The sequence below is a fragment of the Phoca vitulina genome, unplaced genomic scaffold (genome assembly GCF_004348235.1).
Source record: "Phoca vitulina isolate PV1807 unplaced genomic scaffold, GSC_HSeal_1.0 scaffold54, whole genome shotgun sequence".
NCBI lineage: Eukaryota > Metazoa > Chordata > Mammalia > Carnivora > Phocidae > Phoca > Phoca vitulina.
The window spans coordinates 9,473,265-9,485,527 of record NW_022589757.1 but is presented as its reverse complement, the minus strand read 5'-3'; the positions used below and the strand labels follow the sequence as shown (position 1 = coordinate 9,485,527).

General features: G+C 37.4%; 2 protein-coding genes across 8 annotated transcripts in view; one reads left to right on the top strand and one right to left on the bottom strand.

The window, feature by feature from the left end:
- The window catches only part of CUNH1orf112 (chromosome unknown C1orf112 homolog), a 47,833-nt gene extending 38,928 nt beyond the window's left edge, over nt 1-8,905 (bottom strand). For 2 of the 4 annotated variants that reach the window (XR_004297615.1, XR_004297616.1), the window contains exons 1-6: nt 8,750-8,905; nt 6,586-6,625; nt 4,783-4,871; nt 2,778-2,882; nt 2,145-2,285; nt 563-691 (exon numbers count right to left, since the gene is read on the bottom strand). Coding sequence is in view for 2 of the 4 variants with exons in the window: in XM_032389310.1 (XP_032245201.1) it covers nt 563-728; nt 2,145-2,285; nt 2,778-2,882; nt 4,783-4,871; nt 6,586-6,625; nt 8,750-8,860 (652 nt within the window). In the remaining 2 variants the exon portion in view is untranslated. Of the gene's footprint in view, nt 1-562; nt 729-2,144; nt 2,286-2,777; nt 2,883-4,782; nt 4,872-6,585; nt 6,626-8,749 lie in introns of those variants that run through there. The other 2 variants (XM_032389310.1, XM_032389311.1) reach the window with 2 other exon arrangements.
- Nucleotides 8,906-8,972: 67 nt separating this feature from the next.
- METTL18 (methyltransferase like 18) lies at nt 8,973-11,577 on the top strand. 4 transcript variants are annotated; one of them, XM_032389347.1, is made up of 2 exons: nt 8,973-9,060; nt 10,223-11,577. In XM_032389347.1, the coding sequence occupies exon 2, from the start codon at nt 10,412-10,414 to the stop codon at nt 11,522-11,524; it is 1,113 nt and encodes a 370-aa protein (XP_032245238.1). In that variant the 5' UTR covers nt 8,973-9,060; nt 10,223-10,411; the 3' UTR covers nt 11,525-11,577. The 4 variants fall into 4 exon arrangements, with proteins under 4 accessions (XP_032245238.1, XP_032245239.1, XP_032245237.1 ...); XM_032389348.1 differs by having other exon boundaries at nt 8,991-9,149; XM_032389346.1 differs by having other exon boundaries at nt 8,991-9,431.
- Nucleotides 11,578-12,263: the final 686 nt, after the last annotated feature.

Below are 12,263 nucleotides of genomic sequence, written 5' to 3'. Positions count from 1 at the left end.
TATAATGCATTGGTGAGTGATAAAATTATGAAGTAGCAATCAGCAATTCTTTAAAAATGAAACAATATAACGGAGTACATTACATATAAAACAGGTATTATTTTACATATAATAAATAAATGTATATATTACATAGTAAATAAATACATACACGTTCACGAACATACACATACATATGCAACTATATGTGCTCTGGAAAGAAATGCAAACTTCATTTCTTACTGAATTATGGTTTAAAAACTCTGAAAGCTACTGCTTCAGAATCTGGACTACTTTAGAAGGTATAAAGTTGCATGACTTTTTTGTTAATCACTGTGGAAAAATAATGTATGGTGAACTTTAACTGAATGTACAAATCTATGTTAAGGCATCACATATCAATTTTATAAATTCTAAAATTTAGAAGATTAAAAATTTATCAGGTAGGATTTAAATTTTTTTATACATAATGAGTGAGTAAAATACCATGAAGCGTTAGAAACAATGTTGGGTTCAATAATTTAATGGATATACAGTTTAGTCAACATATGTCACATACTAAATAGGAAGTTTTCTCACTTACCTATTACCATATTCAAAATATCATCATTTTCATCTACTAAAGGGTCCATGCAAACCATATCCAGTAGTTCCATTAGCTGTTTTTGAAGAGAATAGGCCTCCTTGAAAAGAGCCTGGAGAAGGTCTGAAACTAGGTGTAAATGCCCAGAATAGACAGATTCACTATCCTGATCACAAATAAAAATGAGAGAAGTAGCAAATCATAAAGATCAAGAGCCAAATTTACTTTAACTCATTCCATCAAAGCTTATAACTTCAGTGCTTTCTACTGAATCACATATTTACTCATTAAACAAATGTTTAGTGACCATCCATTATATATAGTGTACTTCAAGAGACGGAGGCATGTATAAAGCATGATCTCTGACTTCCGAGACTTGCAAATATAGAACTAAAAGGGAGATACATAAGGTCTGGTCAGGTACATGACTTTTAGCACCCTATCACCAAAGAGAAGCATTAGTTAAACCAGTGATTTTATTCACCCAATGAATACCAGTAACAAAACTCCCTGTGATTCACAAATCCTAGGCCAGCTTTTATGGTTTAAAGCTGCCTCAGGAATGTAGAGATGGACTACAAAAGGGCTGGTGTCCTTTTATAGGCACCTAATCATTAAGGAATTCATCTGATCCACCAATACCATGACAGAACAATTTCAGGATTCCTGTGACTCTTCTTTCTTTATAGAAAAGAAAAACAATAAAACAACAAAAACAAAACCGCAAAAGCCCATTTTAATCAGTTCCTTATAACCACTTATTTTGAAACAAATATTTACATACAGGCACACCTCAGAAGTATCTCAGGTTCAATTCTAGACTACTGCAATAAAACGAGTTAAAGTTTTTGGTTTCCCAGTGCATATAAAAGTTATGTTTATATTACACTGTCTGTTAAGTGTGCAATAGCATTATGTTCGAAAAAAAATGTATATATGTTAACAAAAAATATTTATTGCTAAAAAATGCTAAGCATCATCTGAGCTTTCAGCAAATCATAATCACTGATCCACAGATCACTATAACAAATATAATAATGAAAACGTTTGAAATATTGCCAAAATTACAAGACTGTGACAAAGAGACACGAAACAAGCAAATGTCGTTAGAAAAATGGCACCAACAGACTTGCTGGACACAGGGCTGCCAACAAGACTACAATTTGTAAAAAACACAATATCTGCGAAGTGCAATAAAACAAAGTATGCCTGAGGGCGCCTGGGTGGCTCAGTCGTTAAGCGTCTGCCTAACTTTAAGCACCTTAATGACCCTCCCCAGGGCCCTGGGATCGAGCCCCGTGCCGGGCTCCCTGCTCCGTGGGAAGCCTGCTTCTCCCTCTCCCACTCCCCCGGCTCCTACTCCCTCTCTCGCTGTGTCTCTCTCTGTCATATAAATATTAAAACAAAAAACAAAAAACAAAAAAACAAAAACACCAAAGTATGCCTGTACATGGTTCTTCGTTCTACTTTACTCCAGTAATACAGGCTAATATGTAAAATCTTATGTGCAAACACTATTTTCCTCAGCCTTTTTGCCTGTGGATTTCAGGCCATTTAAAGTATACTTAGACTCATTACTTACCTTACAATGTACAAATGTACTTTTGATTACATGTAGGACTGAGGAGGGAAGACTATGAATGTTTTCTAGAATGATGGATTCCTGTGTGACACAGACATGCTGAACACATCCTGTAAGAGCTGCTAAGAGCTGAACCATTGTCTGGAAATAAGGAGAGAAGTTTCATTCACAGTATGTTTTTGTTCACAAACATAGAAAGGTATCAGACATGCTGGGTACCAGGGATACAGCAGTGAACAAAATGGACACTCTATTCCTTCTTCATTGAACTTTAGTCTATCAGAACTACAAATATTGGAACAACTGGCTAGCCATTTGGTTTTAAAAAAAAAAACTCAGAATCCTAACCCACACATCAAAGCACATAGCAGGTGTTCTACATATAAGCTTTGAAATTATAGGTAGGGCAAGATATCTTGATCACTTGTCTTATATAAGTTTGGTGTTTACTCAGCATTAAACTGTATAAAAAAATACAAAATTTATTTTCTTGCATTCATATCTTTAATTCTATAAATTTAATTCCAGCATTGGGTCACTACATAAAGGATATATAGCTAATTAATATCAGTATAAAAATTCTTACACTGTTTAAGCTCTTCCCCTATACCCTTTCTAATAAATTTGACATACTTGTAAAATATTCCTTAGAGTGGTCTGGATTTCTAAATTATGGCTTGATAGTCCTCTGGCTTGACTGGTTAACTCGTACATCATGTCATCAAATAATTTCACAGTCTGTGAAAAGCAAGCATGTTATAAAGAGGAGTAACAGAAAACACTAGAAAGGGAAGACATATCTTTAAAGAAAAAAAAAATCAGACATTTTTTACTAGTAATAGCCATGGGATATTATCTAGCTTAACAACTGCACGTAATAATGTAAACAATATATATGTTTTTATATATATAAAGTAGTCATATAACACAATCTTTTAAAAGCTTCAGGTTGAAATTGATTTCTTTTCCATTTCTGTGGTTTGACTCTATTTAATAACATCCATGTAAAAAATCGCTCGAAGTTCATTTTTTGGTGCTGTAACAAAGGTAAGTGCTACTCCACACAATAAAAGTTGATGGTCTTAACCAATCAATATTCATATAGGTATTTATAAGGGTATTTTCTGGGAGTGATGATGAATTTGTGCTGAATTACCTATTTACTTGCGTTCTAAACAGTTCCACTTTTTGATCAACTCAAAATACCATTTCTGGGTTAGAGGTACTCTATGTGACCTTAGAACTAAGTTTTTTTGTCTGTGAAGTTAGCTACCCTAAGATCTAAATACTCAGATTTTTCTAAACAATTTAAATGGCCTAAACACTGCAAGAATAACAACACAATGTAATTAAAGAAGATATTGTTTCCCAAAGGCAAGCTAATACTCAACATCCTTATTTTAATCTATATAACAGCTGGATCTTTTTCTGGTGGTCAAGAACAAATTCTAAGATACTTTTAGATAGAGAACAATCAAATGAATATGAGTAACAGGAATTCTGATGATTATCTGCTTCAAAGCTAAACTTAAAAACCATTAAAAAAATGTTTCATTTTTTGCACAAAATACCTTTAATTCCTTCAATTAAAAAAAAAAATGCCTGTGCTTTTCAGAGAAAAAGTATACCATATATATCTAAAAGGTAATAGGAACTACGTAGAGTAAAAGATAATGTAGTTGGTGAACTTAATGTTTTCTCTTGGTTATTTGATTTTACCAACATTCCAGCCTTTTTTTTTATTCTAAGGCTTCTTTAATAAAATTTGGCTCCAGGGGTGCCTAGATGTCTCAGTCAGTTGAGTGTCCAAGTCCTGGTTTTGGCTCAGGTCATGGTCTCAGGGTTGTGAGATCAAGCACTGCGTAGGTCTCTGCACTCAGCAGGAGTCTGCTTGGGATTCTCTCTCTCTCTCTCTCTCTCTCTCTCTCTCTCTCTTCCTGTGCCCCTCCCCTACACTCCCTCCTGCACTCTCTAAAATAAATAAATAAATCTTTTTAAAAATTGGCTCAATTTTTCTAAACAATTAAATTTAACAATTATTAATAAACTCTACAGAGAAGATCTTAGCTAACTTCATCACTCATCCAAGATATTCATTGAATTGCTTTAAAATACAGAAGTACTTAAAATTAGCTACAAATAATGTAAATTCAATTAGTAAAGGATCTATACTACTTAAAATTATAATAGTTTTTAACCACCTAATGATGACACTAACACCATCATGTTCTCACATGAGATCTATTTCTTACTAAATTATTTGTATTTCAAATATGTCTGATACATTAGGAAAAAAGGAGCCACAGTTAATAAATGATCTAAAACTGAGGCTAGATTTAGGGTACCTGGGTGGCTCAGTCGTTAAGCGTCTGCCTTCAGCTCAGGTCATGATCCCAGGGTCCTGGGATCGAGTCCCACATCGGGCTCCCTGCTCGGCAAGAAGCCTGCTTCTCCCTCTCCCTCTCCCCCTGCTTGTGTTCCTGCTCTTGCTATCTCTCTCTCTGTCAAATAAATAAATAAAATCTTTAAAAAATAAATAAATAAATAAATAAATAAATAAATAAATAAATAAAACTGAGGCTAGATTTAAACAGCCTTTATAACATGTAGACTGATTAAGATGATAATAGGACTATACCTTTGGCAGCACTTGTGAGAAGAAAGTCTCTTCCAGTGTCAGGTGGTTCATATGAGGTAAAAACATCTCCACAATAATTTTCAGAATTTCTATAAAGCAAAATAGTAACATATTTTATAAGAATATTAAGTCATGTCAGCCAACAAAGATCACTGCCCCTTCCGCAAATGCAAGAATATGTAAGTACTACCAATCTGAAGCTTTGTAAAATTTCAAAATGCCATTTTCTATGTAAAAAAAACTATGTTTATTAAAAGATTTTATTGGGACGCCTGGGTGGCGCAGTCGGTTAAGCGGCTGCCTTCAGCCCAAGTCATGATCCTAGGGTTCTGGGATCAAGTCCCACATCGGTCTCCTTGCTCAGCAGGGAGCCTGCTTCTCCCTCTGCCTGCCACTCCCCCTGCTTGTGCGCTCTCTCTCTCTCTGACAAATAAATAAATAAAAATATTTTTAAAAATTTGTTTATTTGAGAGGCGCCTGGGTGGCTCAGTCGTTAAGCATCTGCCTTCGGCTCAGGTCATGATCCCAGGGTCCTGGGATCGAGCCCCACATCAGGCTCTCTGCTCTGCGGGAAAGCCTGTTTCTCCCTCTCCCACTCCCCCTGCTTATGTTCCCTCTCTCACTGTGTCTCTCTCTGTCAAATAAATAAATATTTAAAAAAAATAAAAAATAAATAAAAATTTGAGAGAGACACACACACACACACACACACACACACACACGAGGGGAGGAGAGGGAGAGGAAAAGGGAGAAGCAGACTCCCCACTGAGCAGGGAGCCCGACACAGGACTCGATCCCAGGACCCTGAGATCGTGACCTGAGCCAAAGGCAGACACTTAACCTGAGCCACCCAGGCACCCCTATGTAGAGAAACTATTAAGTACCTGAAATAATAACAAGAAAACAAAAACAAAAAAAATCTGTATGTCCAGCCTTTGAAGACCACTTAAAGGATGTGGGTACATCTACTGAATAGGATTTGCTTTCATTAAAATTATTATTCGAGATCATTTAAAACCATGAAAAAATATTCACACAATACTTTAAGGTTAAATGACCAAGCTTCCAAAATAGTATAATCCCAATCTTAATATATATAAACATGTATATACAAAGAATAATAGATAGCCTGGCACGAATGTATAGAATTGAGATGAGAATGTTCTATACCAAAATCTTAACCATTTCAGATTAATGGATGTTTCATTATCTTTTCTGATTTTCTGCACGTTTCAAATTTTCTACAGTGAATATGTATAAGTATTCACTGTAGAAATATATATACTCAGGATAAAAAAAAATTATTACTTAAAAAAAATTAGACCCAACAGGCAACAGATTGAAAATTATAAACATCCACAACCAAGTGAAATGTAAATAGAATAAGGAACTCAAAATATGAGTAAATTGTGTAGTCTAGTCTTAATTCATCTCTTCTCCTAACTAAATAAGTAAATAAATAAGCCAAGTAAGATTAAAGAACAGAGAGAAGATGAGAAAGTCAACCTGAAAGCAGACTGCAAATTATGTTTTACATGAGTCTAACCAGTTTAACAACAAACATTTAAAATTTCAATGCGCTTATATGGACATTATCAATAGTTCTGGTATCCATCCAAAATAGAATTTAAAACTTTAAGTACTACACCTTGAAGGAATTTGGTCATTTTAAGTAATTGAAATTTACGGAGGCTGTAACACTACTAGAACACACTTGAAGGGAATATGAAATGTATCGATATACGTAGACTCAGACCTTAATGACATCAAAGTAAATCAAACAATTAAGATAATTTTACTTACGAATATGCTCGATCCAGTTGTCAGAATGCTGATACATAGAGTAAAAAAATTAAGGAAGATACCAGTATTACAGTAATAGGATATTCACTGCTAAGAATAAATCTAAAAAGCAGCCTTCTTGAAGTTTAGGCAATGATCAGTAAGAAACTGAAATTAAACTCAAATTACTGGCTTAATTTTACTTTTAAAAATTTAATGTTCTTAGGTAAACAAACTATAATATAATGAAAATACTCCAAGGAAATACTTTCAAAATTGAGCAGGGATAAAATTGTCTTTTCAAACTATGTGTAGTTGACATTCTTTTGACAGAGGAACAGTACTATAATAATCCATGGATTTCTGGTTTCTAAAACAGGAAAGAAATTTCTTCCTCCTTCGAACCAACCTCTCCAGTATTTTATTTGCACCTGTATTAAGTCACTCAACACTTTCTATCTTCTTTTCACGTTACTTGTGTGCCTCTTATGAAGCTTATCAGACTGAAATTCTTCTGCACATAGCAGACACTTAAAAATGTGACAATAAATTATCCTACGTCCATTACAAAAGTTAGCAGTAATCACATTATAAACTGTACACTTGTATACCACCAAGAATTGTTAGAAATTTCTTATTGTAAAATAAGTATTAAAGAATGTGTCAGCAAGAAAAATGAACAAACTGTAACTCCATCACATTAATACAAGAACTGATTCTTCTTCTGACATCTTACTTTGCATATATTAATTTTACAGCAGCAATCAAAATGAGGTATAGTCATTAACTCATTTTATTTAGTTCAATAGGGTTGAATTTGTCTTACAGAAAAATTTCAGCAAAGGTCAAAAAAATTCTAGCCCCTTCCAAAATTAAACCTAATTTATGATTATGTAGACATGCAGGTAAAGACTGGAAAAGAGTATGTAAAAGGCAAAATATAAAAATAATGCTTGGGTGATGTGACTATAATTTATTAAAAACTTATCTTTCATCTGTTGAAAAGTGTTGAAAACTGGCGGAAGAACAGCTTTAGTTTCTTTTGAATGTTAAGTCTGAGATGCAAAACCAAGTGGGAATGTTGACTTTCAATTACTGAAGCTCCCCATAAGCTTGGGGGGGAAAAGAGGAACCATGTTCCTTATCTTTGTTCCCCCAAAGCCTAACACCCTGCCTGGTATGTATTATGTGCCCAGTAAAGGTTTTGGAGTAAGGATGCTATGTGTTTTCCAAATCAAAATCCTTGAGGACAGCGATTCCGAATCTGCACAATGACTAAGAAAAGCCTTTGGAACCTAAGTGGGATTTTGCCAATGCCTATGCAAGAAACTTCTACATAACGGTAATATGTATATTTGCCTTTAGATGTAAAAAATTATTTGAGACTCTCTAAAGTGAAGGTCATTTTTTTCTTTTAAGTGTGGCTTTATGTTGAAGGTGAGCTCAAAGGTGTTAAAGAAATAATTACCTTTTAACATGGAGGGCTGGGTTCCAGGCACATTTACAACAAGAAAAACAGTATGCACTTGGACAACGGAGGCATTAAGTAACTCAAATTCAGCAGGTGACAGCCAATTACAAAAGGAAGCAACTCCTTGTAACCAACAACAATGGAAAGAGGTCCGAGAAGAGGAAGAACATTTTTATTTACTGGACATCTTTTACATACTTGGCACCATGGCAGACCTACGTCCTTTAATTCCCGTAATACTGAGAAAGGTATCCATACTCACCATCCGTCCTAGAGGTTAAGAGCTCAGAGTACATCTCTTTACCTCATCCAGCTATTAAGGAGTCAGAGCTCACCTCACAGGTCAGGTCTCAGTGTTTGCCTCCCCCGCTATCCCAAGCAAAGGTATTTACACTTAATTGCACGTGACGAGTACAGAAAAACTCAAAGGCACAAAGGAATGGAAGAAAATGCCACATCCACTGCCAAAATCAGGGCGGAACACCAGTGCGAACCCTTCCAGTGCCAAAGGGAGGCATGCCTTCGGTCCGGGCAGCCATGGTCCCCGCTCGCCCTCGTCTCCCTCGCTTACTCATCCCGCCCATCAGAGAGAAAAGGAGAGGGTTCAGGCCTCAGGAACACTACACGGCCCGGCGGCGAGTGTGACGAGACCGGAGAAAAGTTGGGAGACCTGCCCCACGGCCCTCTGTGGGGGGAGGTGACAATGAAGGATATAAGGAGCCGGGGCAGGACAGACGGCAGTTCCCGGCGGCACAGCTCCTCCGGCCAGCTACTTAATTCTTCCAGAGGAACAGCGCTCGCCGGGGCCGCGCTTTCCTGAGACATGTTTCGCCAACCAGTGCAGCTTCAAACCAGTCCCGCCACCGCCAAGACCGGAAACTCCCGCCCTCCCGGCAGGCCTTGCGAGCTCTCCGCCGGCACCAGTACCATAGAGAGGAAGCGGACTGCGTTCCTCGTGAGCTCGAGCCGCGCGCGGCTGGGAAGGGAGCCGGGCTTGTCTGGCCCGCGGAGGACTCGACTCACAGGTGCGCGCTTTCCCTTCCGAGGGTCCGGCGTGGCGCGTGGTTTCTCAGCGCCGGGCGCTGGGACCTTCCCGGGCTGCGAGTGTTCTCAGGTCTGGATCGCTGGAAACGGTTGCAGTGAGGCGCTTTGGGGAGGTGAAGGCGGAAGACCCCAGATATGCTACCGTCTGTTCCATGGGGCTTTGAGATTGAGCATCTGGGGTCACGGCTGACCTGGGACTTGCAGCCAGAAATGAATCCAAGGCCCAGGGCGCGGTTGGGTAGATAGAAACAGGCACCTTTCTACCCACTTCACTATGCGACCCGACTTTGTACGTCTCGTGTAATGGAAATAAAGACCCCGCCTGCCAGAGTTGTGCAAATTGAAGCAAATGGTATATAAAGTTATCTAACACGATAAATACTGTGAAGAGTTTTGGTAAAGTTGCTTCTACTTTCTAGGGGACTCTCCAGTCAATGCCCTTATTTTGTTTCTCTAAAACCAAATTAATCTTTACTAATTACTCCAAAATTCTCCTACTCCCATACCCTTGGGGCTGCTGGTCTTTGCTAAATGTTTGTAGCTAAGGTCATTTGGATGAATTACGCACACCATACCGGTGCTGTTTTTAAAGGGATTGTCATTTACCAAAATAAAATCTTGAAGGCCTGTTACTTGAAACAGTAACAGACTGAAGTGAAGAGATTCTGGCAGTTTTAGGAGGTAGGTATGTTTGGGCAAGATCATGATAGGTGAAAGACTTAAGTCAGGCTTGTCTTTTCCTGCCTGGCAATTTTGAACTTTATGTTTTTTCGAGTTGTTGTTCTGTTGTCCTTTTGTTTGTTTTTACAGTTTATTCTCTTCTCCATTTCTTGAACCCTGAAGGGTGTGTGTATATGTTTCTCTTTCTATCCCTCTGCCTTCACAGCTTTTACAGAAAAACCAGCTGTATAGCGGAGGGGGGGGGGGGTGCTATTTAATGTTACATTTTAGTGAAATATATCATTTTACCTTTTTAAAAAATTTTTTTTATTTCATTTGTTTATTTATTTTTAAGTAAGCTCTATGCTCAATGTGGGGCTTGAACTCGGGACTCCAAGATCAAGAGTCACATGCTCTAGCAACTGAACCAGCCAGGTGCCCCTCATTTTACTTTTTAATAACAATTTTCTTTTTTTTCTCCAGAGCTAATTTGAAAGAAGAGCGAAGACCTCTAAAAAGTCATTTGGAAACTTCTCTAAATATTGTAAAGAAAAATTAATCCTCAACAAAACTAACTGAATAATTGAAGCAGGTTTATGTGTGTCATCAGTTCTATCCAGAAGTTGAAGAATCTTCCTTTGAATTTAAGGATTGTGTGCCTTTAATGAGAGGATGACTTTTCAATTTAATTTTACTATAGAAAACCATCTGGAAAATGAATCAACACTGCTTGGAGATGGAGCTTTGGCCCTAGATTCCTCCAAAGGGCCTTCAGTCTCAGAAAGTAAAAAAGGTAAACATAGGGACAGAAAATGTTCTACAGAACAGTTTGACTGGCCTCAGGATCATTTGTCGGAACATAAGCCAGTGGGAAATGCAGCTGCCTCGCAAGACACCAACCGCTCACTCAGTGCAGCAAATAGCTCAAGTAACTTGGAGCCACATGAAAAACATCCCTGCATGAGTGTTGCCAAAGAGCATCCTATGCCTAAAGATTTAAAGAAAGTGTTAGAAAACAAAGTCGTAGAAACATTATCAGGTCCCCAACATGTTAATGTATCAATAGTGAAAACCATCTTGTTGAAAGAGAACTTCCCTGGAGAAAATATAGTTTCACAAAGCATTTCTTCTCACTCTGATCTGATTACTGGTGTTTATGAAGGGGGCTTAAAAATCTGGGAATGTACCTTTGACCTGCTGGCTTATTTCACAAAGGCCAACGTGAAATTTGCTGGGAAAAAAGTGTTGGATCTTGGCTGTGGATCAGGGTTGCTGGGGATAGTTGCATTCAAGGGAGGGGCCAAAGAAATTCATTTTCAAGATTATAACAGTATGGTGATTGATGAAGTAACCTTACCTAATGTAGTGGCTAACTCAACTTTGGAAGGTGAAGGAGATGACATAAATGAACCCGATGTGAAAAGATGCAGGAAATCAAAAATAACACAAGAATTATGTAAATGCCGGTTCTTTTCAGGGGAGTGGTCTGAGTTTTGTAAGCTTGTACTAAGTAGTGAAAAGTTCTTTGAAAAATATGATCTCATTCTCACCTCAGAAACCATTTACAATCCAGATTATTACGATACTTTGCACCAGACATTCCTTAGATTGTTAGATAAGAATGGACGGGTGCTCTTAGCCAGCAAAGCACATTATTTTGGTGTAGGTGGAGGTATTCATCTCTTTCAAAAGTTTGTGGAAGAAAGGAACGTATTTGAGACTAGAACACTCGAAATAATTGATGAAGGACTAAAGAGATTCCTAATTGAAATGGCTTTTAAGTAACTGAGTTATTGTCCACTGAGTGTCCTAAGTGAAATAAAAAGAATAACCAAAAACTTTTGAATGTTTGATTTCTGCTTTGCTATTATTATTTTTTTAATTATGATGTTTGTTTGTTTATCCAAATAATATCCCAGCTATATTAATAACATGTACTTGCTAGGGGAGCTAGATAAATAGTATTCTGAGCACTTGATGAGATTATTTTGTGGAAACGTTTTCTGCTCTCTACCTTTATTCTATTTGGCCTTTCTACCACCTTTGACATTAAATAAATTTTTTCTCAGGGAAACTTGACACTTTCTATTTCTTTTTTTTTTAAGATTTTTTTTTTTTAAGATTTTATTTATTTGTTTGACAGAGAGTGCACAAATGGGGAGCGGCAGAGGGAGAGGGAGAAGCAGGCTCCCTGCTCAGCAGGAAGCCCGATGGTGGGGCTCATCCCAGGACCCTGGGATCATGACCTGAGCCGAAGGCAGACGCTTAACTGACCCAGGCGCCCCGACACTTCTTATTTCAAGTTTGAATTTCTTCTCAGTCTTCTGTTTATATGAAGTGCCTAGTCAGATGATCATGCCATTAATTCTAAGGGCATACGTATGCATCACTAAATGGTACGAACCTAAATACTAGACTGAAGACCTTAGGTAACTAGGAAGAAGCTTTTTGTTTTATTTTTATATTCATTTATCTTATATAAGAATAAGAATTCTGAGCAACTGAATTCACCCTGAGATGGGAG